This window comes from Echiichthys vipera (assembly GCF_963691815.1).
Source record: "Echiichthys vipera genome assembly, chromosome: 12".
Lineage (NCBI taxonomy): Eukaryota > Metazoa > Chordata > Actinopteri > Perciformes > Trachinidae > Echiichthys > Echiichthys vipera.
The window spans coordinates 1,913,118-1,938,083 of NC_139837.1; the positions used below are offsets into that span (position 1 = coordinate 1,913,118).

Here is a 24,966-nt window from a genome sequence, read left to right on the forward strand (position 1 = left end):
TTTTGCCCCTGCCCTTCAAAATGTCTGTGCACGCCGCTGCTGGTTGCAGCCAGGCGACTGTTCCCTACCTGCACAGCATCAAACAGCACAGAGACACAGTTCAGAGACTCGCTGGTGAACACAGAGGAACATTTAACAGCTAAAGTGAGTAGAGACAAAATCAGAGCTAAAAGAAAGAGAATACTGATAAACTGATAATGATTGACATTAATATATTAGTGATGACTCCTAATGGATGCTAATGCTGCTCTGTAACTGGCCAATGTGTAACTAGGCGCCTGTTTACCATGTTCACCATGACTTTAAAAGAAGGTGTCAGTGTTGTTTGTGCAGTGTCTTCTGCTGCCCCCGAGTGTCCAAAAGACAAAAGATAAAAACCTGATCCCTGTCAGGCTTCAGTGCACGGTGATCTGTGGACACTTTACCCGTTTTCAAAATCCAAACATGTCATTCCTGCGGTCTACGGCGGTCTAAAGCATTAGTACCAACAGCTCCCTCCCTAATCAAAGACTGGGTGTCAGGGTGGAGCCGCTCCAGAGACAGTGAACTGGTAAAAAGAGGTTGAGGACACGCTCAGCTTTGGATAAAAGCTGAACGTGTACTTTGACTCCGCCTCATTTCCTCTGACCAAAAAGGGCATATATGTGACGTTGGGGGGGAGGGGCGTAATGTAAAACAACACTACAATAGAATGGGTGTAAAAGAAACAAGACTTTATACCTGATGACATCACAAGTTTGACAGAGTAGCTCCTGTTCTCTACACAAACATGGGTTTTTATGAATTTTGTGATGACCATGGCTCATACGGGCCTTTGTTGTGTGTTTTGAAGGTGTGTTTGTAATTCATCCTCCCTGCCAGAGGGAGGTGCTGCTCTATCGTCCCCTGGGGCCCTTCTGTGTGGAGTGTGCATGTTGTCCCCGTGTCTGCGTGGGTTTTCTCCGGGTTCTCCGGTTTCCTCCCACAGTCCAAAGACGTGCAGGTGTTCGGTTCATTGATGACTCTAAATCACCCGTAGGTGTGAATGGTTGTCTGCCTCTGTTCGTCTCTATGTGTCCTGTGATAGACTGGCGTCCTGTCCAGCACTGAGGGGGAGGGGCTAGTTTTTATTTTATTGGAGGTTAAAGTTTATGAATAATTAGGGGCGTGGCCTCTTGAGTGACAGCTAGCCTCTGGCCCTCACTTCTCCTCGGAGGTAAACGTCAGCCAGATGGACGTACGCCCCTCCCCCCAACGTCACATACATGCCCTTTTTGGTCAGAGGAAATGAGGCGGAGTCAAAGTCTGACAAGATGGAGACTCCTGTAGGAGAGGACGATTGGATCAAGTTGAGAGAACGGACCTGATGGAGACGCTACGTCTGTTTTTTATACAGTCTGTGGCTCCAACCGGCCCCGTCACAGGGGAGCAACAGTGGTCAATGGTGTGAATGGATTGAACTAATCCATTAAAGGAGGGTCTCTGTCACTCCGGACCGGTCTCTATCCCTCCGGACTGGTCTCTGTCCCTCCGGACTGGTCTCTGTCCCTCTGGACTGGTCTCTGTCCCTCCGGACTGGTCTCTGTCCCTCAGGACTGGTCTCTGTCCCTCAGGACTGGTCTCTATCCCTCCTGACTGGTCTCTGTCCCTCAGGACTGGTCTCTATCCCTCCTGACTGGTCTCTGTCCCTCTGGACTGGTCTCTGTCCCTCCGGACCGGTCTCTGTCCCTCCGGACCGGTCTCTATCCCTCCGGACTGGTCTCTGTGCCTCCGGACTGGTCTCTATCCCTCCGGACTGGTCTCTATCCCTCAGGACTGGTCTCTATCCCTCCGGACTGGTCTCTGTTCCTCCGGACTGGTCTCTATCCCTCCGGACTGGTCTCTGTGCCTCCGGACTGGTCTCTATCCCTCCGGACTGGTCTCTGTCCCTCCGGACTGGTCTCTATCCCTCCGGACTGGTCTCTGTCCCTCCGGACTGGTCTCTATCCCTCCGGACTGGTCTCTGTCCCTCCGGACCGGTCTCTATCCCTCCGGACTGGTCTCTATCCCTCCGAACTGGTCTCTATCCCTCCGGACTGGTCTCTGTCCCTCCGGACTGGTCTCTATCCCTCCGGACCGGTCTCTGTCCCTCCGGACCGGTCTCTGTCCTGTGCTGCCTGCTCCTCAGCTTTACCCTCCCTCCGCTGCGTCATCCAGGCAGGGGGAGGGGGGGGTCCTTCACTCCAAACTGGGCTGTAACCAGAGGACCCTCACACTGACTCATGTCACCCCAGCAGAGGAGGACCTCCGCGCCGTGTGGACATGCCGCACTCTCCGCTCCTTGGGCTGGAACACTTTCACACTCTCAGGCGGACGCGTTAACGGAGAACCGTCACCGGACACGTGCGCAACCAGGGAAATGCTCTTCACGAGGGATTACTACAAAGACTGAGCGCTGGAGAGGCGCGCGGAGAATTACGCACGCGTGCGGCAGCGTCGGTGGCTTCCTTCCCCGTCCTCTCTGATGCGGTCTGAGCTCCCCGCTCCCATCTGAGGACACGCGGGCCGGAGGATCGTGCGTCTCGTTGAAGCTGAGCGCGCAGTTTGCGGTGAAGATGCGGCGGAGGAGCGCGTCTCACCCGGGGCTGCTGCTGCTGCTCCTCACCGCGGTGTCGGTGTCGGTCCGCGGGTTTCCCACGCACCTCAGGAGGAGCGCGGCCACGGACGGAAACGGCACCGCGGCGGCTCCCGAGGTAAACTCCTCTGCACCATGAGCGTCATGCATGTTTCAGAGACACTTCAGAGGCACTGGGTGTTTAGTGTTTCTAGCCTTCAGGCTGCAGGAGAGTCGTGATAACGGGCTGTAGCTGCAGATGCACCGGTCCTGGTTTCACTGATCCAGTCAGAGGTGATACCTGAGCTGAGCATCAGGCAACCGTGTACTTTGCCACGTGAAGGCATCAAACTTACCATAAACATTAAGTCTGGTTTAAAAAAGTTAAATTAGCACAAATATAAATGTACTAAACCCTCATGCGCCCCTCGGTTTCCATGCATCTGCCTTCAAACATGTCAAACATCACTACTTTACTTCAGGAGGAAACGCTGACACAGCAGAATGCATGGTTTTATATTTTAAAGGCAGTGAGGTTCAAATAAATGTGGTTATAATGGAAGTCAATGGGCTCCAGAGTCAAAATACAAATGCAGTCAAATCCGTTTTGTTGCCAAGACTCTAATCAGCAGAAAAGTTGCATCAACAAACTGTTTCTTATCTTTGTTTTTGTGTTAAATCACTAAAACTTAAAATAATTAAACCGGCATTGAACAGGTTAAACTCCTGAGGACGGTTGAATGTTTGGTTTTGAGCAGGTTTTAAGTTTTTTAAGAGATTTATTAAAGAAAAAATATGAATGTTTGAGGATTTTACTGCAGTTTTTGTGCGTGGACGTTTTCAGACCAGCGTCAGCAAATGTGAGGGAGGCAGGAGGGTTAATATTATTTATATTATTATTATTAGCAAATAACAAAGCTTGCATTAGCAGCATAATGAATAAATAACATGTCCATGTAAAGTGCAACAGATGTTTTTAAATGTAATATAAAATACAGCAGCTTCCTGAAACCCAACAAACTACGGCTTCATTAACTTGTGATGTCAACAGAAATGAAAGGACTGGATCTGAATGTTGGATCAGCCTCATTCATCTGATATCTGATCCAGATAATTATATATATATATATATATATATATATATATATATATATATATATATCCTTATGCTTATGTACACTTATTACTTACTTATATATATACTTTATAAACTGTTGATGTTTGATTTGCTGCAACTGAGGATTATTTTCACTTTCAATTCATCTCTTGATTATTTTCTACATTATTTGGTCAAAAAATAGAGAAAAATGTGAATCTGTGTTTTTACCGAAGCCTAAGGGCGCACTCACACTGTGCCTCCGTACCGTGCCCCAGCACGTTTCACAGCTAAAGTCTGGTTCCTTTGACCAGTGTGAGTGCAACCGTACCGCGTCTAGGAGCGGCACGCTTACCGTCCACGGCAATTTCTATTTTTTGAAATAGAAATTGCTGAAAATATCTGGCCCATCTACATTTTGTGGCTTCTAATTACGTTTGTAATAGAATAGCTCTGACGTACAGGTGGTCATGGACCATCTGGAAGATCCACCCGACCACAACTTTGTCTTTAGCTGGTCCCGTCTGGATCAGCAAGGACCAGTCTGGCAGAGCTGCCAGGTGAAGTTCTGCTCCTGGCCGGAGGTGGAGCCGAGGCCACAAGCTCCGACTGCAGGTCTGAGTCTGTGTGCAGTGGTCTGGTCTCTGCCAGGGGCCCTGCTAGCGCCTGAGCTCAAGGACTTTCTGGTAAACCATTTCCTCAGACCCACTGTCGTGCAATAATGGACGCAGTATGTAATTGATGAGGTGCACCGAATGTCTGTTTCTTTCCACATTCAAAGCTTTGATTAAGGTTTTTGATGAAAGATGAAGCTTCAAATGTCTGTTGTCGTATCTGGAGAGAGGGCGAAGAACCAGGGTGGAAACACTGAAGACCAGATCAGTGGAGTGTGTTGCAGGTGTGCAGGTTGGAGCAGGTGAAACAGGGGTCCGGAGTCAGGAGTCAGGAGAGAGAGAGAGAGAGGCTGCAGAGCTGCTGACGGACAGGCCTCACGTTTCCATTGTTGCTGTGGAAATGTTGAAGCAACAACTACAGTCATGTACACAGTGACCACGGCAGCGCTGCCTGTTGTTTCTCAGCACTATACCTGTTTATTCTGCGTTACACTGCAGCTTTTAAAGGGCAGACTACAATTAAACAAATTAAATTAAGTCAGTGAAGTCGTGTTCACGCTGCACAGACTCTCTGGGAGTCTGCAGACAGTCCACCTGTGGCTCCCTGTGGACTGAATGAACTGAGACTTGAGAGCTGTCCAAATCCACAATCCTGCAAGTGCGTTAAAGTGCGGACATCTGGATTCAGCCATATTTCCCTCAGGAGCTGTTGGAGACAGAAAGTGAGGTAACAGAGGGAGAATATTGGACTTCAAGTCTCCAGAGAGACGACTCCAAAGAAATGCTAAAGTCGTCTGGACGTGTAAACACACACTTAAAAGTGTCGATCGGCCGTCAAACGTGATTTATAGCTTGTTGTTGGGTTCTGTTAACCCGACTCCTCCAGATGGATCCTCCTGGTCTCAGCAGATCCATCTGAACTCTGGTTTAAAGATCTTTATGAAGGGGTGAAAATCCTGGTTTCTGATTGGATAAACCATCTGTCTATCACCAACATACGGGCCAAACCAACCAATCAGATGAGTGAAGCGTGTGACGTGCTAACAGCGTGGAGGCAAAGCTCAGAAAGGAAACAACATGTGGGTAAAGGAGATTTTCCCTTTGTGTTTAACGTGAATTTACGGATCAAAGGCCCAATTTCAGGAGCCCGGTCCATATTCAACAGAAGGATCCAGAGAACAAAGAGTTAGTGAGCGGCTTGCTCCATAGCTGCTCATCTCATCCGTGGAAGCCTCCATGTTGTTTACACTCTACAGTCTCTTCTGTTTCACTTCAATCCACCAAAGAAACCAGGAGCTAAAACATGTGCTAAAGTGTCCTCTAGGAGCCAAAACATGTGCTAAAGTGCCCTCTAGGAGCCAAAACATGTGCTAAAGTGCCCTCTAGGAGCCAAAACATGTGCTAAAGTGTCCTCTAGGAGCCAAAACGTGTGCTAAAGTGTCCTCTAGGAGCCAAAGGCCCAATTTCAGGAGCCCGGTCCATATTCAACAGAAGGATCCAGAGAACAAAGAGTTAGTGAGCGGCTTGCTCCATAGCTGCTCATCTCATCCGTGGAAGCCTCCATGTTGTTTACACTCAACAGTCTCTTCTGTTTCACTTCAATCCACCAAAGAAACCAACGCTGATCGGTTCGGTCGCTGCTCAAACGTCTCCAGACTGATCTGAGAGTGAAACACGACAGAGCTCAGAGATCAGGACGGACTCACACCTAGAGTTTTGCACCCATTTGGCAAAAATGCAGCTTTAACATGTGGATCATGACACTTAATGTTCACCTACCCTGCATGAAGGTAAAGTACTAGCTTCCGCGCATGGTCCCTCCTTCTTTTTTCTACGTCCCAACAGGCGCACAGGAAATGACCTCAGAACCGCCGTAGGCCTCGTGCTCGTACACGTGCGCACGCTCGTGCTCGTACACGTGCAAACGTGCTTTACTAAAGCCCACCTCTCCCAAACGGGCCGTGGACGGCAATCGTGCTGCTCATAGATGCGGTACGGTTGCACTCACACTGGTCAAAGGAACCAGACTTTAGCCGTGAAACGTGCTCGGGCACGGTACGGAGGCACAGTGGGAGTGCGCCCTTAGTGTGCTCTGACATACACCACTACTACTTTACTACTTTACTAACTTAAACACACTCTGCGTTTCCACTGCAGGCTGCAGGCAGCGGTCCGGTGAAGTAACCTTCACATTAAGACGCTCACACAGAGACCCTCAGTCAGGTCTTATGAATGGACACACGGCTGGCTGGGTTTGAGACTCTTGGCAGAGATGGCGGCCGTGCACGGTTAGTGAGGAGGTGAAAGAGCGTTTTGTGAGACGCCGTTTAATCTAGAAATCAACCGCTTTGGTGCGTCGGTTGAGTTACAAGATAACGGCTGTCGACGGCGTTGCCCGTCTCTGGGCGTGCATTTTATTTACACTGGCTTTTGTTCCAAATGCATGAATCTAATCGTGTATACATCAGTGGATGCTGCGTCTGTGACCATGGTCGATGGAAGGAGCATAGCTGTTCTGAACGTCTCAGAGGTCGAACACCGAACACACAGTAAACGCTTTATCTTCAGGATCTTTTGCATGTGTAAGTCTGACTGAACTGGGGTTGACTGCACACACTTTCAGTCTTTTCTCAAAGGCGTTCTTGGAGTTGCGTTTGCTCGCTAACATTAAAATTAAAGTCCGGAGTGAAATCATCCCAACGAAGCGCTGAACGACGGTTCGGTCCGACTCACGAAAGGGCAGAAAGAGACAAAGATCAACAGGAGAAATCAGCAGTCATTGGTAAAAGAAACTGGGAGCTGAGCAATTCAATTCAGTTTTATTTATAGTGCAATATCATAACAAAAGTGATCTCAGGACACTTTACAGAGTAGGTCCTGGCTCCTAGAGGACGCTTTAGCACATGTTTGGCTCCTAGAGGGCACTTTAGCACATGTTTTGGCTCCTAGAGGGCACTTTAACACATGTTTTGGCTCCTAGAGGACACTTTAGCACACGTTTATGCTCCTAGAGGACACTTTAGCACATGTTTGGCTCCTAGAGGACACTTTAACACACGTTTATGCTCCTAGAGGACACTTTAGCACACTTTTTGGCTCCTAGAGGACACTTTAACACATGTTTTGGCTCCTAAAGGGCACTTTAGCACATGTTTAGGCTCCTAGAGGACACTTTAGCACATGTTTTGGCTCCTAGAGGACACTTTAGCACATGTTTTGGCTCCTAGAGGACACTTTAGCACATGTTTTGGCTCCTAGAGTGCACTTTAGCACACATTTTGGCTCCTAGAGGGCACTTTAACACATGTTTTGGCTCCTAGAGTGCACTTTAGCACATGTTTTGGCTCCTAGAGGACACTTTAGCACATGTTTTGGCTCCTAGAGTGCACTTTAGCACATGTTTTGACTCCTAGAGGACACTTTAGCACATGTTTTGGCTCCTAGAGTGCACTTTAGCACGTCTTTTAAACCCTGCAGCATTGAAATGGGTGCAGATTTACACAGGGACAGTTTACTGTTTTACTGTCAAGAGCACATTAATGCAGCATGTAACAAGCTAACAATCATCAGCATCTGACCCAGCCTGGTCCCGGTCCAGTCCCAGCCTGGTCCTGGTCCTGTTCCTGGACCTTGTCCAGCCTGATCCTGGTCCTGGTCCCGGTCCTGGTCCTGGTCCAGTCCCAGCCTGGTCCTGGTCCTGGTCCTGGTCCTGGTCCAGTCCCAGCCTGGTCCAGGTCCTGGTCCTGGTCCAGTCCCAGCCTGGTCCTGGTCCTGGTCCTGGTCCTGGTCCTGGTCCTGGTCAGATGCGTACATGAACTGATGAAGCCTCTTGGATCAGAGGTGAAACGTCTTCCTGACAAAGAACCAGGTCCAGTTGCTTTGGACTGGACTTGGTTGAGGATGACGACGACCTGGACACATGAGAACCTTCAGAGGCTTAAAGTAACAATGAACGGGCGACGTGCTGCTTTAAACCTCTTCATAATTAGAAGAGAATCAGTATATATACAACGTGATACGTGTAAATATACATGCACAGGTCTGTTCCTGGCTCTTCTGCTCCTCTGGTCGTACAGCTCCACTCTCTCTTCCCTCACTCTGGGCTCTGTGTTGTTATTAAAGTGCGCGGTCGGCTTCACGTTGCTCACAGGGAGCCCTGACGCCTGTCTCAGTCCGGGGCCGCAACACGAACCTAGCGTTTTACACACAAACAGCCACTTTCCTTATCCAAACTGTGGTGAAGGAATGTGACCGGGGAGATTGAGTGCGGTGTGCACCCCCATCATGACAGGAAGGCGCTACTGCTTTAATAATAATCCTGGATGGAGCGTCATCCCTCACTCCCTCCCAGGAGGCACGCTGGAGCTGATGCCACATTTTGCAGAGGGTGTTAAATTCTTCAGCCAGTTCAAGTTTAAGTTGTGTGCTTTATTGTCGAACGGGCTGCTCTCAAATGTCCTGCACCCGCAATGAGGTAAAGACGAAACCGTATCTCATAATCTACGCAGAACGTAAGCTTTATGGGACGGCCGTGTGGACGCGCTGGATTCTTTGTCTCTGTGGGTTTTTAATGAAGAAACTTAAGCTGGTGCTTCCCCTGCACAAGCGTGTGTTCAGCTAAAAAGGTCATTTGCACAACACACACACACACACACACACACGCAACACATGCAGGGTGCATGATCTACATTTCTACAACACGCACTCAGATGCAATCCAATATTAGGACATGCAAAAAACATTTAACAGTGACTTCTTCCTGAAAACCAGATCGTTCACGAATGATCTGAGCTGTGTGCAGACATCGAGGGGTTACCACGACAACGCGTACAGAGTTACAGCTGACGTATCTGCGGCATTAATATGAGTAATACTAACCGGTGAAAGCAGCGGTCAAGAAGCTACTTTAATGCTGTCTACATTAAGGCTGACTCTGCTGGGAACCGTTGGGTCGCTGGTTCGAGTCCCTGTGTGGACCATGAATGGAGCGTGGACTGGTGGCTGGAGAGATGCCAGTTCATCTCCTGCTGTTGAGCAAGGCACCGAACCCCCAACTGCTCGGGGCGCCGATCCACTGGCAGTCCCCTCGCTCTGACATCTCTTCATTGGTTGCATGTATATAGGTCCTGTTTGTGCATGTGTGTCTGTGTGTGTGTGTGTGTGTGTGTGTGTGTGTGTGTGTGTGTGTGTGTGTGTGTGTGTGTGTGTGTGTGTGTGTGTGTGTGTGTGTGTGTGAGTGACGTGAATAATAACACAGTGAAAAAATGGAATTTCCCCTTCCGGGATTCATAAGGTAATAATTCTTCTTCTTCTTTTGCTGTGTCTTATATCGGTTGGTACAATTACATGTAGTACACTGCAAAGTCAGGCAACACGGTGGTCTGGGGGTTAGCGCTGTAGCTGGTTCCTGGTTTGAATCCCAGCTGGGGCCCTTCTGTGTGGAGTTTGCATGTTCTCCCCGTGTCTGCGTGGGTTTTCTCCGGGTTCTCCGGTTTCCTCCCACAGTCCAAAGACGTGCAGGTGTTCGGTTCATTGATGACTCTAAATCACCCGTAGGTGTGAAAGTGAGTGTGAGTGGTTGTCTGTCTATATGTGTGTCCAGGGTGGGCGCCACCACCCGCCCGGTGTCAGCTGGGACCGGCTCCAGCTGCCGCCCCGATAGGGACGAGCTGATGATGCGTGAAGATGATGGATGGACACTGTGACACTCACTGAAATATCTGCTGGCTTGTTTCTAACTGGATAAATGAACTGGTAATGTGTGCGCTGCTGTGCCTCTTCACTTCTGAATATACGTTGTTTAAATCTTATTTTCTGACACGATTGTTACTAATTTTACTCACAAAATAGAGGTTTTTGTTGCTAGCATGCTAGCACAGCAGCGGTATAGACACAGATGATGTTCTATCAAATTCTGAATCATAAAAAACAACATTAATACAGAATAAATCAGGTTTTAACACTTTGTTCTCTAATGTTGAGCTCCAGTGTGTGTGTTAATTCATTCTCTCCCTCTTCCAGCTCATTGACAGATGAAAAACACGGTGGTATTTCAGGAACAGTTTAGGGTTTAAGGCTTTCTGTCATGTTGCCAAAGCTGAAGCCAGAAAAATACCACAACATATTTGTCCCGTTCATTCCTGTCTGGATGATGACTGACTGTAAACCAGACTTGTGGGCTGGGAGGTAGAGCAGGGTGTCCATCAGGATTAGTGTTTCGCTTTAACTTCCCCGCAAATGTGTAAAGAAGTGTCAGCTGATGTTGTTGTTGTTGACCGGCTGAAGCCCGGGGACACGCAGTAGACTTCATATTTGTTGTATGAAGGCCTGATCACTGCCATGACCCAAAGAACCAGGTCCAGGTCCAAGCGTCTGAAATGTGTTTCCTCAGGAGGGGGGCTGGAGTCTCCCTTAGAGAGAGGGGGAGAAGTTCAGCATCCGTGAGGAACTCGGAGTAGAGCCGCTGCTCCTTTGCGTTGAAAGGAGCCAGTTGAGGTGGTTCAGGATCATCTGGTAAGGATGAACCCTGGGCGCCTCCCTAGGGAGGTGTTCCAGGCACGTCCAGCTGGGAGGAGGCCTCGGGGAAGACCCAGGACCAGGTGGAGAGATAAGATCTCCACACTGGCCTGGGAACACCTCAGGATCCCCCAGTTAGAGCTGGTTAATGTGGCCCGGGAAAGGGAAGGTTGGGGTCCCCTGCTGGAGCTGCTGCCCCCGAGACCCGACCCCGGATAAGTGGCTGAAGTTGAGCTGACATGATCACTGTCTTTTCCCCCCTCTCAGGTGATCGCGGGACCTCGTCAGGTCGAGGATCATCAGACCCTCCAGGAGCTCCAGCAGGAGAACCTCCTGCAGACTCTTCCCTCTGGTCCATCTCTGCCCAGGTCCAGACACCGCTGGTCCCAGCACCATAGCCAGGGGGTCCTCCCCCCACCTGTACCCGAGGAGGACCCTGAGCTCTTCACGCTGGACCTGAGGAACTTCCCAGAGCTGGCGAATGCAGACATGGGCTCACAGAACCCCAACATCCAGGTAAATGCATGCAGGAAGAAATCCATATGTGTTTTGGGCAAATGTCAAAATCATGGGCGAGCTCCAGGGGCCTCATCTTTAAAAATGGTGTACGCTCAGAAGCAAACTTTGGGATTTATAAAAAGTAAACTTGACGGACAGACTCTGATCCAGGCGTATGCAAACAAACGGGAGTAATAAGAAACGGCGACATCGACGGCAGACGGTTGAAACACAGTGAAACTGAGACTTTTGTGTAAAATCAATCAAAATATTCCCTCTCTTTTATCATATGAAGTATTCACAAAGCTGGGAGGAGGCCTCGGGGAAGACCCAGGACCAGGTGGAGAGATTAGATCTCCACACTGGCCTGGGAACGCCTCAGGATCCCCCAGTTAGAGCTGGTTAATGTGGCCCGGGAAAGGGAAGTTTGGGGTCCCCTGCTGGAGCTGCTGCCCCCGAGACCTCGTTCGGTCACGACGCCCGCTCATGCCACTCGCTGGTGTCGCTCGCTCATGATACTCGCCCTTGACGCCCGCTCATGTCGCCCGCTCACCAGGACCAGGCTGAAACTGGACCAGGACCAGGACCAGGCTGGGACCAGGACCAGGACCAGGCTGGGACCAGGACCAGGACCCGGCTGGGACTGGTCCAACTAAGCACAGAGGGTTCCAGTGACATCATCGGCCTTGTGAGAGGTTTAATACCTGGATCTCCACACCAGTTAGTTGGTCCAGTCCCAGCCTGGTCCTGGTCCTGGTCCTGGTCCCGGTCCTGGTCCCGGTCCTGGTCCTGGTCCTGGTCCAACCTGGTCAGATGTGTACATGAAGTGATGAAGCCTCTTGGATGAGAGGTGAAACGTCTTCCTGACAAAGAACCAAGTCCAGTTGCTTTGGACTGGACTTGCTTTGGGGATATAATACAGTATCAGGCTCTCCGTGTATCCTGTTAAGTCTTTATTCTCTGCTGATTCATCACATTTGTAGCCATGAAGCAACAAACACCAACACAAACTGTCTCCCATCAGGTGGAAACTCGAGGGAGCTGAAGGAAACTCTGTCTGATTTTAATGCATATGCAATCTTGAGCACATTGTTTGCTGGTAATACAGCGTCTGGAGACCGGTGCCGTCCCATCAGAGTCTACAGCTCGTAGCATGAAGAGTCCGCATCAACACTGACGTGCAGGTGTTCCAGATTAAAGTGGTGATCACACGAGGTGGGAATGTGACAGTCCTCCTCCATCACTCTCTCCTCCGTTTCTGTTCTGGACACCACGTATCTCCCTCCAGCTCAACACATCGCAGCTCTACGTACAGCTGGTTTGAGTCAGGAGCGGGTCTTAAGTTACCATACGCGGGACCTCTAACAGTGGGGCGCTCCGTCTTGTCTGTGAGCCTCCGACATCTACGCGGGGTTTGGAGGAATAAAAGAAAGCAGGGGGAGGGAAGGGGAAATATAAAACACATGAGAACTGGATCTAAAAAGGACAAAAGGTCCTTTTTTAAAGTGTGACTGTGAAGCCAAATCCCCGCGGAGGGTTCAGACTCGTGGGGTTGATTTTACAGAAATGATGGTTTGAGTCAGGAATTCACCAGAGTCAGACGCACGCAGCATCCAGAACATGTGACCTCATGTGACATACAACGCACGCACTCTGTGTTGACTGGTTTAATGATGCCACGCATAAATAATGTGCCGTTATTCAAAGCAAGAGCCCAGAAACCAGAGTAGGAATATAAATTACAGATAATACGACAAATAAATCTAATAAAGCCGGAGCCAGGTAGCCGACCAGGCGCGGCGCTAGCTCGTGGAGACATTCGGGGCTGTAGCCCACAAGTCAGAGTCCCTGTCAGACCGGGGGTTCGAAGGGGGGGGCGGATGAACATGCAGTTGTGACGTAGAAGGACGTAGGTTGATGTTTAAGTCAGCACAGACCCCAGCAGCCAGAATGAGACATGAGAATAACCTGCAGCCTCAGAGACACTGACATCACCCAATGGTGTCGCTGGTGTCGCTCACTGGTGTCGCTCGCTGGTGTCGCTTGCTCTGGTCGCCCGCTGGTGTCGCTCGCTGATGTCGCCCGCTGGTGTCGTTGGTGTTGCTCGCTCATGTCCTCCGCTCATGTCGCCCGCTTGTGTTGCTCGCTGATGTTGTTGGTGTCGCTGGTGTCGCCCGCTTGTGTCGCCCGCCCGTGTCGCCCGCTGTCGTCCCTGTGTCGCTGGTGTCGCTCGCTCATGTCCTCCGGTCGTGTCGCCCGCTTGTGTCACTCGCTGGTGTCGCTCGTTGGTGTCGCTGGTGTCGCTGGTGTCGCTCACTCATGCCGCCCGCTGGTGTCGCCCGCTAATGTCGCCCGCTCATGTCGCTCAGTAATGATGCCCGCTCATGTCGCTCTTGACGCCCGCTCATGTCGCTCGCTCATGTCGCGCATGTCGCCCGCTCATGTGGCCCGCTCATGTCACCCGCTCATGAAGCTTGCTCGTGTCGCCCGCTCACGACTCCCGCTCATGTCTCTCGCTCATGACGCTTGCTCATGTCGTCCACTCATGTCGCTCGCTCATGACGCTTGCTCATGTCGTCCGCTCATGACGCTTGCTCGCCCGCTCATGACGCTCTCCTTCACATAATGCTCTCTCATGTCGCCCACTCGTGTCTCGCTCATGTCGTCCGCTCATGTCGCTCGCTCCTGTCGCCCGTTGTTAGAACTGCTGTAAAAGCAGAGGAACGAACGAGTGAGGGAAGCAAGGAGACATGCTGGCCTTCTTACACTTCTTACACAGTCCAGACTCATCAGATATTGTTTTCATATCCTGTGAATCTGATGAGTCCAGGAAGAAGAGACGTGTTTATCTCCGTCCTCTGTTCTCTGATGTTCAGCATCACGGGGGAATCTCTGTCCTCCGCTTTATAAACAGCTGCTGCTGGAAACATAAGCAGCCTGCGTTCTGTCAAGGTCTGTTTGTGTGTTATACGTTCATGCACATGTGCACGTGTGGGACAGAGATAATCACAACCTGCTATCAGTCCTCCCATCCCACTGTGTTTTTCCTTTCTCTCCGTCCCGTCTCTCGCCGCACAATCCCCCTCTTTCATAAGAGACGAGCGCGCTTTTTTAATCTGATCTTCTCCTGGAGCGGTGACATCACGCCCCCATCGTGTCTCTCAGCTTGTCCCGACACGTAAAGTTGTTTTACACAACAGCAATCTTTGCTTTATGAATCAATCCTGCGTTTAAAAAAGTTTATTTTCTCATGCAACGTTTTGTTTTATTGATAAAATAGAGTTTGACTGAAAAATACATCAGTTTGCTACCATTGTATTTCAGTCCTATGATGAGGTGGTAAATGACACGTTAATGAGGTGACAGTATGTGTTTTTGGGAGGTCCTCTAGTTGTGAAAAATCCTTTACAGCAGTTTTAATAATCTATAAAGAAACCGGACTTATTAAGCAGCAGACAGAGAAAGAAACCGTGACGATCAGGTCCAAGAGAAGGCGAAGCCACGAAGACGCAGCTGAGAGAGATTTAAGATGTGAGGGAGAAGAAATCAGGCGGCAGGCGTGATGAATGTTGTTTGTGTAACGAGAAGAATCAGTTCTTAGCATTCGTGGTCGTGGTGATGAACTGAGAGGCCGTCTGAGAGAATGGAAATATTCGGTGATGCTGCAAAGACATTTTCTGGAAGTTACTGGAGACGAGGAGCAGCGGCTGTGTGAGAGAGGCGCTCACAGCCGGGGGCGAGGCTGTTGGTTAGTTCATCAGAGAACGGGATGAGGAGAGGAGTGTCGCTCGCTCGTGTCGCTCACTGGTGTCGTAATAATAATACATTATATACAAAACTACACTGTGTAACAACAAAGGCTGTTAATAACGTTTGTTCATGCACGTGTACGAGCACGAGCGTGCGCACGTGTACGAGCACGAGGCCTACGGCGGTTCTGAGGTCATTTCCTGTGCGCCTGTTGGGACGTAGAAAAAAGAAGGAGGGACCATGCGCAGACATTTCAAACAATGGCGGTGAAAGGTTCACGTTGGTGTGATGCGGAGGTGGAGTGTTTACTGCAGATTTGGTCGATGAAAAGATTCAAAAACAGTCGACAAGACGCACAAAAACTCAGAGGTCTACGGAAAGATCTGGAAACAAAGCCACGCATCGCCATGACATCATCAATGCGTGTGACGTGTTACGGCGTGATGACGTATAGGCAGCAGGAAGCATTCTCCGAGGCCCAGGTAGTGTGAGTACAAACGGGCCTGGAGGGGGGGACAAGGACCCTAAAGCACGGGGCACGGGACGGAGGCACAGTGGGAGTGCGCCCTAAGATGACGTCATCAAATGTCTCTTTTGTCCGCAACTCAAAGATATTCAGTTTAGCCCTTAAAGCTGCAGCCCTTTGCTGTGTGTCACCCCCCCACCACACACACACACACACACACACACACACACCGCTCTCAGGGGCGCACTCACACTACCCATTCGTATTCTTTTTCCCACTTCGTATTTTTAAAGTCTAGTTCCTTTGACCAGTATGAGTACAAATGTTGCGCGGTTGAGAGAGGTGGGCTCCAGTACGGCCCGATTGCACATCGACGACTGCGACCCGCAACGGACATTTAGAAAGATGACACCGAAGGGTTTGGGGTGGAGTGGTGGTGGAGGGTTAACTGCAGATTTGGTCGATGAAAATATTAAAAAACAGTTCGACACAAACAAAAACTCAGACGGGTGATGATGAAATATGAGCAAGAAGGAATCGTGCAAACAAGGAAATGTGTTTTTTAGAGACATGAGTGCGTTTATGTCTGCACACGTGCACCGTACCAACACTAATGAAGGCCCACAGGTCACACATTGGAAATGATTAAGTATGTTGTTGTATGTTTCAGGGGAAATTGAACTAATGTGACTGGTTTCAAACACAAAGCTCAGACTTATCAGCCTCATTTGTGACTGAATGGAAACGATAATAAATGACGTTAAGTGTTTCATGCTGACAGACACTCTCCTCAACTCCTCTCTCCTTCAGTAACACTCGTATGAGAGTCCAGTCCTGTTATGATGTATTGGTTCAGTCCCATCAGCTGAAGCGTCCAGTCAAATAACTAACAAGCATTTCGTGTCGCTCTCAGGTGACCATCGAGGTGGTGGACGACGCGCAGACCGAGACGGAGGTGGAGATGGACCTGGTGAAGGAGGGTCAGCGTAACGACTGGTCGGTGTCCTCCTCAGAATGGGCCAACAGCCACAAGAAGCTGTTCTGGCCCCTGTTCTGGGAGTACCCAGATCAGCTGGAGAACGGGTTGGAAAGAGCCAGTTTGGAGGAACAATCTGAGGACTATAACTACGACCCAGAGGAGTCGGTGCTGAGCGGAGTGGGCGGAGACTGGGGCGGGCACTGGAACAAAGACTGGGATGCGAAGGACAACTACGGTAAGAATGTTCTCTGAAACCAACACAGTACAGCGTCGATTCACACAATATGAGGTTCAAGTCCCCATCATTACAAGAGCGGTCTAGAGCCCATCCTGTGGACCAGCACTTAAAGGTCGTTTCCAACAACTTGCACTGCGTTTTTAGTCGTTGAAGGTCAGAAGAGAGCACAAACCACTGTGTCCTGAGAGACACCGACCGCTTCAAGTCCTTTTTGAGTAAACCAGCAGCTTGAACTGTTTATATCGTGGGTGCCGTTCAATTCAAAGGCCTTGCTGTTATTGCCATTAAAAAATGCAGTACGGTGAAGGCATTCAAAGGTCTTTTTTAACCACCAATGCTGCTGAAAATAACAGCAAACCTCTGCAGCAGCATGAGAAGAGTCCCTACACACAAAACAAAGCACCAACAGCGTAGTTAGTGAAGCCAGAGTTTATTAAAGAGTGTTTTAGAGACTTACCTACTGGCCCCTGCACCTCCTCTCATAGTAAAGTCCTCCTCGGAGGTAAACGTCAGCCAGATGGACATACGCCCCTCCCCCAAACGTCATATACATGCCCTTTTTTGGTCAGAGGAAATGAGGAGGGGTCAAGACAAGATGGTGAGAATGGACCCCGATGGAGACGCTACGTCCATTTTTTAAACAGGTTGAATGCTAGCTTGCATAGCTTGTATAGTGCTCAGCTGGCTGTAATCATGCTAGCAGGTTAGCTTGTTTGCTGCACACAAGCTTTGCTACCCCAAAGGGCCCCCCAGTAATCTACGGACGATGAGAGGATGTTGAAGAGGGAGTGAAGTCACTGTAGTTGAGCCAGATAAGGCCGACTGTGTAGGTGCACACTCTCCAAGTGACTGCGTATCACTGATGACATTAACACTTCTGTTACTTCAGCCCAGGTCCCACTCTCTCTCTCACACACACACATACACACACACTTTCCGTGCACCCTCTGACTGACTTTTCACTCCCATACATACACACAGACGCCAGCTGGCCGTACTTCCTGCCTGATCATTAGTGTGCTTATGACTTTTCCCAAAAGTATGCAATATTGGTCCCAGTGCATCGTTACCTTGTGTGAGGCAGCGAGGGGGAATAGTTCCAGACCTTTAAGGCCGGGATAAACTTAGTGGCATGTGTTTTTCTGCAGCCCAGGATCCCAAAGATCAGGTTAGAACAGGTAGAAAATCTTAATGTAGGGTGGATTGATCAGATGAGTTCTACTTTTGCTGACTTAAAGGCCGATGGCAGATACACTAAGGGGAAATGTAAAGCTTAAATTGAACAATTAATTGCCCTACACACAAAACTAAGCACCAACAGCGTAGTTAGTGAAGCAAGAGTTTATTAAAAGAGTGTTTAAAGACTTACCTACTGGCCCCTGTACCAGCTCCTCTCATAGTAAAGTCCTCCTCGGAGGTAAACGTCAGCCAGATGGACGTACGCCCCTCCCCCCAACGTCACATACATGCCCTTTTTTGGTCAGAGGAAATACTAATTTAGTGCATTCAAGTGTCAAATTCAAGCATTAACAAGTGTCATATACAAGCTGCCTCTGACTTTTGGTGAGCAGAGCTCCGCTGTGGTCGTATCATCTGCATGTGCTTCCCGGCTGCAGTCATAGCGTTTGCATGCAGTTTAAAAACCCGATCATATTCGGGTTAAGGTCAGACTTCCGTTTCTCAAACCCCATGTGAACACTGTACTCAGGGTAAAGTCAGAGTTCTCATACCCCGGGTTTACAGACCTAGAGAACTCCTTCAGTACCCTGATTATTCATGCATGTAAACAGCTTAACGGGAGTATTATCAGGTTTCTCGTCTGCGCATGCTCCCCACTCCACTGCAGTGGCTTTAGACCCGGACATAGAATAAACCAGGAAGCAACGTCGCTGGAAGCAACAGCGCTGGAAGCAACAGCGCTGGAAGCAACAGCGCTGGAAGCAACAGTGCTGGAAGCAACAGCGCTGGAAGCAACAGCGCTGAAAGCAACGTGAAAACAACAACAATAGAGCGTTCCCTTTAAACCGAGCGAGGACGTCACGATGGCAACCAGCATCGCTACCAAGAAGAGCCGTTTGTGTCCTGGTTGTGTCCAAAAGTCGGCCATTTTGACCACGCTGGTGATTGTGACAAAGGTGAAGGTGGGAATAAAGGCGTGTTCAGAGCAGATCCACCTACTGTACCTGTGTGTGTGTGTGTGTGTGTGTGTACCGGAGGAAGAGTTACTCCCTCATTTCACCATTCAACCCCCGCACATGGACACCAGGGAGCTTCAGTCAGCTGGTTATTCCCTTTAACCGGGGAAAGACCAATTTTCAGGTCACTGATGTGCACGTGAACTCACTGAGTGAGGCTCCAAAGTGCTGCTACCTTGTGTCGGGTCTCTTTGTGGAGACTGGATGGTGGTTACTTCCTGCTGAGATGCTGAAACATTGACATCGTGCTATGAGTTGGGTTTAACAGTGAACACAATGCACACAGTTATTGTTGAGTTGAGCTTGAAATGATCCCAATCTTTCAAACACTTGAACTTGTTTCCCTCTGGCCTGTCTCTTTTCTCTTCCCCTCCCTATTTCCTCTCTTTTTCTCCGCGTCATCACATCTTCCTCACATCATGTGTCCACCGTGGACATGGTTTCCGTAGCGTTAGCCATGCAGCAGGTGTTAGCTTGTTGTGCACAGATACATTAACATCCAAATGAAAATTCTTTATTGAGCTTCTACATTTTAAGTGATGAAGTTACTCGAGTTCCTCAAGGAACCGTTTCAGCCCTAGCTTAGTATCACTTCTGTTTATAGGGCACTTATGCATTGCATTCTCCTGTTAGCGTGCACTCTAACAAAGCTATTTTAAGCTTCTTACTGCTGAAAGGTAAAAAAAGAAGCATGCATTAAGCTCCGGTTGTTGATAAAACGTTGGCACTTAACTCAGTTTGGACCGTTCTGTAAGTGAGAATGAAGACTTGTGCTAGCATACAGCCGTCATCACTCTCACTGCAAGAGGACATCCAGTCCTGCCGCTCCCCTTCCCCCTCTCTCTTTTGAAGTCCCCCCTCTCTCTCTCCCCTCCTGTTTAAATACAGAGGAGCATGACTCCGAGGTCCCACGCTGTCGTTACCGGGCTCCTTTCAGCCGCTCCTTAATTGCATAACACGCATTCACCAGCTGGGCGAGGAATTCACAACCTAACTTCAAAGCCTCTACTTCATATATTACTCCGTCGTTTTGCACTTCACCCCTCCGTGCTGTCGTTTCTTCATCCCTCTTTCCTCTGTGCTTTTTCAGAGTATGAGGAGGACTGGAGTGACTGGGCTCCCTGCAGCGTCACCTGTGGACACGGCACCCAGAAACGCACGCGCTCCTGTGGCTACGCATGCACGGCCACCGAGTCACGCACATGTGACCTGGAGAACTGTGCAGGTAGGAAACAGGAAGTCTGTGATCCCACTCATCTTACGGCTGTCAACCACTTTTTAACGATGGTATTTCAACAGCTAAAGTAGCATCAAATGATTATTTTTGGCAGTTTTTCAAGCCTTTATTATTTAGGACGGACCTGATACCGAGGTTTTTGGCAGTGAGCTTAAGGTTTACGGACCGTAGACCGAGACTGATGGGGCTGGAGATGGTGTTTGGCAGGTTAAACAGACAGAGGGCGCACTCCCACTGTGCCTCCGTCCCGTGCCCCGTGCTTTAGGGTCCTTGTCCCCCCCTCCAGGCCCGTTTGTACTCACACTACCTGGGCCTCGGAGAATGCTTCTTGCTGCCTATACGTCATCACGCCGTAACACGTCACACGCATTGATGGCGTCATGGCGATGCGTGGCTTTGTTTCCAGATCTTTCCGTAGACCTTGGAGTTTTTGTGCGTCTTGTCGACTGTTTTTGAATCTTTTCATCGACCAAATCTGCAGTAAACACTCCACCTCCGCATCACACCAACGTGAACCTTTCACCGCCATTGTTTGAAATGTCCGCGCATGGTCCCTCCTTCTTTTTTCTACGTCCCAACAGGCACACAGGAAATGACCTCAGAACCGCCGTAGGCCTCGTGCTCATTCACGTACACACGCTCGTGCTCGTACACGTGCAAACGTGCTTTACAAAAGCCCACCTCTCCCAAGCGTGCCGCTCCTAGACGTGGTACGGTTGCACTCACACTGGTCAAACGAACCAGACTTTAGCCGTGAAACGTGCTCGGGCACGGTACGGATGGACAGTGTGAGTGCACCCAGAGACAAGGTTAGATCTCTCCTTCTTCTTGACAGTCAGGTATCCATATTTGGTATGCACCCTCCTTTAAGCCACAGACACTATAACCAGATCCTAAAAAACAGATGCACCCATTGTTTAATGGTGTTTGTTTAATTTATTCACTTGTTCATAACATGTCAGTATGTGTGTGTTCATTTTTGTCAAGGTTAACCCTTAAGTGTGTCGTGTCATTTACCCTCCGTCATGTAGATGCTCTGGTGTCGGTGACTGAACAGATACCAATGCAGACGACCAACAGCACACACTCCCTGGACACAAGTACGTATGGAGTGTGTGAGTGTGTATTGTTCCATGCATCTGCACAATATTCACCAGCTAACACTGCATGTCTTCTGAGGGCTTGTATGTGAAATCATGTTCCATTCCAGTGGTTGGTAACAAACTCAGTCCTCCACATTGGGAGTGCCTGGTTTTGATATTTAGAAACCTCCCTTCCCAGCATGTTGAGAGCTGTTCTGCTGAGTCTGTCAAAGTCTCCACGAAACACCGATCCTCCCTCGCACAAATGTTTGAACTGCTTTTTAGTTTCCATTTTATTGCTCTCCTGCTGCAAACCACTGGCCAGAGAACACGATCGTTCTTTTCACTCCGCAAACATACCAAAGGATACAGCAGGAGAGGAGAACGCCATCCAGTATCAGGCAGTTCCCTCTCAACCCTACATAGGAAACAAGTAGAGAGAGTACAGATCCAAACCAACCATTTAAAACACCAAAGTCACACAGTAATGGCCGCCTGTCGGGGCCAGATCTACCTTTAAAAGCAGATTCTTAATCTCAATGGGACAAAAATACAAGTGAAAATACTGCAAAGAGCACACATCACCCCTTCTAGACAGAAAGAGATGAATCAAACCCTGTTAGGCTTATGCTGTGGGGAGAGTCTGTCCAGCTGTTAGAGCCCCTCTGGGATAAAGTCAGAGACCTTGAACATGGGCGTAGCTACATGCTCCTAAGGCATCCAGCTGAATAGCATCAACGGTCGCATTAATGTGCATTGCAAACAAAACCTCTACTTATAATGAACTGAAAGTTAAAGGCCAATTGTTTGGACTTGAATAATTGTCTCAATGACTTCCTGAACCTTGTAAGTGTGGAAGAAGCTGCACCGCATCATCCTTGACATGTCTGGACAGGGGGTGGGAATGGCTCATGGGTCACAGTGAGGTCTATCCTGGACTCACAACATCATGCCCCATCATGGGAGTTTGGTGTAGGGCTGCCCCCAACCAAGGATGGTCTTGGTCGTCATTTAGAGCGATTAGTCGACCCTAGGGTTAGGGTTAGGGGTTAGGGTTAGGGTCGGGTTAGGGTTAGGGGTTAGGGTTAGGGTTAGGGTTAGAGTTTGGGGTTAGGGTTAGGGGTTAGGGTTAGGGTAAGGGGTTAGGGTTAGGGTAAGGGGTTAGGGTTAGAGTTTGGGGTTAGGGTTAGAGTAAGGGGTTAGGGTTAGAGTTTGGGGTTAGGGTTAGGGTAAGGGGTTAGGGTTAGGGTTTGGGGTTTAGGGTTAGGGTTTAGGGGTTAGGGTTAGAGTTATGCATATATATATATATATAACCCCCCCCCTAAGTATAGCCTCACAACAGGTTAAACATGCACACAGATATATGGCAGAGTGAGGCTGTAGAGTTTTTTATCTTGGCCTTTTGTTGAGGGCTGCTGTGGCTGCAGGCACCAGGCTCTTGGCATAACGGGCCCTCCTGCACACCAGAGACCTGGACCTGCGTCCGGAGGGCATGATGGGGAAGTGGGTGTGTGTTGTCCTGTACTATTGTTGATGCGATGTGTGAGATGGCCTTGTGGTTCAGCTCTGACAGTGTAGGTGTGGGGAGACCAATTCATTTGGCAGCTATGTTTGTGACACCTGGAGTTTGGCACGTTTTTGACAGTCAGCGCGGTAAAGGAGCAGGTGGAACAGAAGCGCAGGGCGGGCTGGACTCGCTGGACTCCTTTGACTCGCTGGATACAACAGCAGGAGTAGATGGGGGGCAACGTAGAGTCCTTTAAGTTGATGGATGGCGTGCAGTCTTTGATGGCTCCTTTTCTGTCCGTTGTGTGCTGGTCGAGAGTGAGTTCATTGTCCAGTGTGAGTCTGATGTAGGTATGGTGAGCGCTGTCGCAGCAGAGCATGCGCCAGAATTGACAGGAGACGCCTGCTGCAATACCAGTCTTTAATGCATCGCTAACTGGGTTTTGTATTATGTTCTATTCTAAACTAACTGAGAAATCTCAAGGCTTTCTGTGATTAATTCTTACTTTTTCTCATCTTCTAACCCTCCTCCCCAACCTAGACGTAGACAGCTGTGAGAAGTGGCTAAGCTGCAAGAACGACTTCCTCCAGAAGTACCTGCACCAAGTGCTCACAGAGCTCCCCAGCTGCCCGTGTTCCTACCCCTCTGAGGCCGTTTACAGTGCTGTGAACATCCAGGACGGCAAGCTTCGCAAGACCTATCGTTGGAGGGATGCGAGCGGACCCAAAGAGCGCCTGGACATCTACAAGCCTTCAGCCAGATTCTGCATCCGCTCAATGCTGTCCTATGATAGCACGACGTTGGCAGCGCAGCACTGCTGCTACGACGATCAGATGAAACTGATAACGCGAGGGAAAGGTGCGGGAGCGCCAAATTTGATCAGCACAGAGTTCTCACCGGAGCTGCATTACAAGGTGGATGTACTGCCCTGGATCCTGTGCAAGGGGGACTGGAGTCGGTTTCACTCAGTAAGGCCGCCCAATAATGGGCTGGACTGTTCAGACAACCCCCCTGAACAAGTGTTTCACATGGAACTCAAAGAGGCCAGGGAGTACTGACAGCGTGGGTTAGTGGAGTCACATTAAGAAGAAACCCCCAACCCCCATTTCACTTGCTTATCTCTCTCTCTCAACTTGATCGTCCTCGCCTACGGGAGTCTCCATCTTGTCAGACTTTGACTCCGCCTCATTTCCTCTGACCAAAAAAGGGCATGTATGTGACGTTGGGGGGAGGGGCGTACGTCCATCTGGTTGACGTTTACCTCCGAGGAGAAGTGAGGGCCAGAGGCTAGCTGTCACTCAAGAGGCCACACCCCCTAATTATTCATAAACTTTAACCTCCAATGAAATGAAAACTAGCCCCTCCCCCTCGGTGTTGTCATGGAGACCTGAGCTAAACACACAGACTAGAATGTTCTTTTGTCCTTAAACAGGTTTAATGATGCTGTGTAAACGGCCTGTTTAACATGGGGCTCAATGAGAAACTGCTTTGTTATGAAACCTGCCCCTAGTGGACACTCAGAGAACTGACGCTGACGGAGCTTTCTGATTGGATCAAACAGGAAGTCCCTGGGGTGGGGGCTTGGTTGGAACATATGAATGGATGACATGGACAACTGTACTGGTGAAACCTTTTATACACGTATGTAGGCAGCAACACTATCGTTGGAACCATTAGATAGACGTTAGCATGTGCTACGAGGACCCTTTCTCAGCCGATCCCTGGGCCTGTATGATGCTGCTTCTCTGTCGGGATGGGCTGTGCCGAGCTATGACGACAGTGATATGTGTGTGTTCAGTATCTGTGTGAGTGTGTGCAGAGGATGAGCTTATTTATTGGCCCCTGAACTATTTTAATCAGATCTAGTGTCCTGCCAAAGGAATTCCTGTCTATCTGGTCAGCAGTGAATAAAGTCGAATGGATCTTTGGATTGTAAATGTAATAATTATTTCCATAGCATGTCTGGGGTGTTTCTTTCCTGTCTACATCTGCCATGTCATGATTTGCTACACATCACTTTCTCCGACAGCAGGAAAACATGCACACGTTCCATGAAACACAGATGAAGTGTGAGTAGCCCCATCTGTATTGACATCCATGTTATATAAGGTTTCATTTCCTCTGGTAAAGGATTTAACATTCCTACAGTCCTAGTTCACGGTGGTGTGGTGGTCAGCGCTGTTGCCTCACAGCGAGAGGGTTCCTGGTTCGTGTGT

General features: G+C 49.4%; 1 protein-coding gene across 1 annotated transcript; it reads left to right on the forward strand.

The window, feature by feature from the left end:
• Window positions 1-2,292: 2,292 nt before the first annotated feature.
• On the forward strand, window positions 2,293-24,699 carry ism2a (isthmin 2a). Its single transcript, XM_083923726.1, has 6 exons — window positions 2,293-2,711; window positions 11,066-11,314; window positions 16,426-16,726; window positions 20,015-20,149; window positions 21,193-21,261; window positions 23,291-24,699. The coding sequence occupies exons 1-6, from the start codon at window positions 2,574-2,576 to the stop codon at window positions 23,806-23,808; spliced, it is 1,410 nt and encodes a 469-aa protein (XP_083779852.1). The 5' UTR covers window positions 2,293-2,573; the 3' UTR covers window positions 23,809-24,699.
• The last annotated feature ends 267 nt before the right edge of the window (window positions 24,700-24,966 follow it).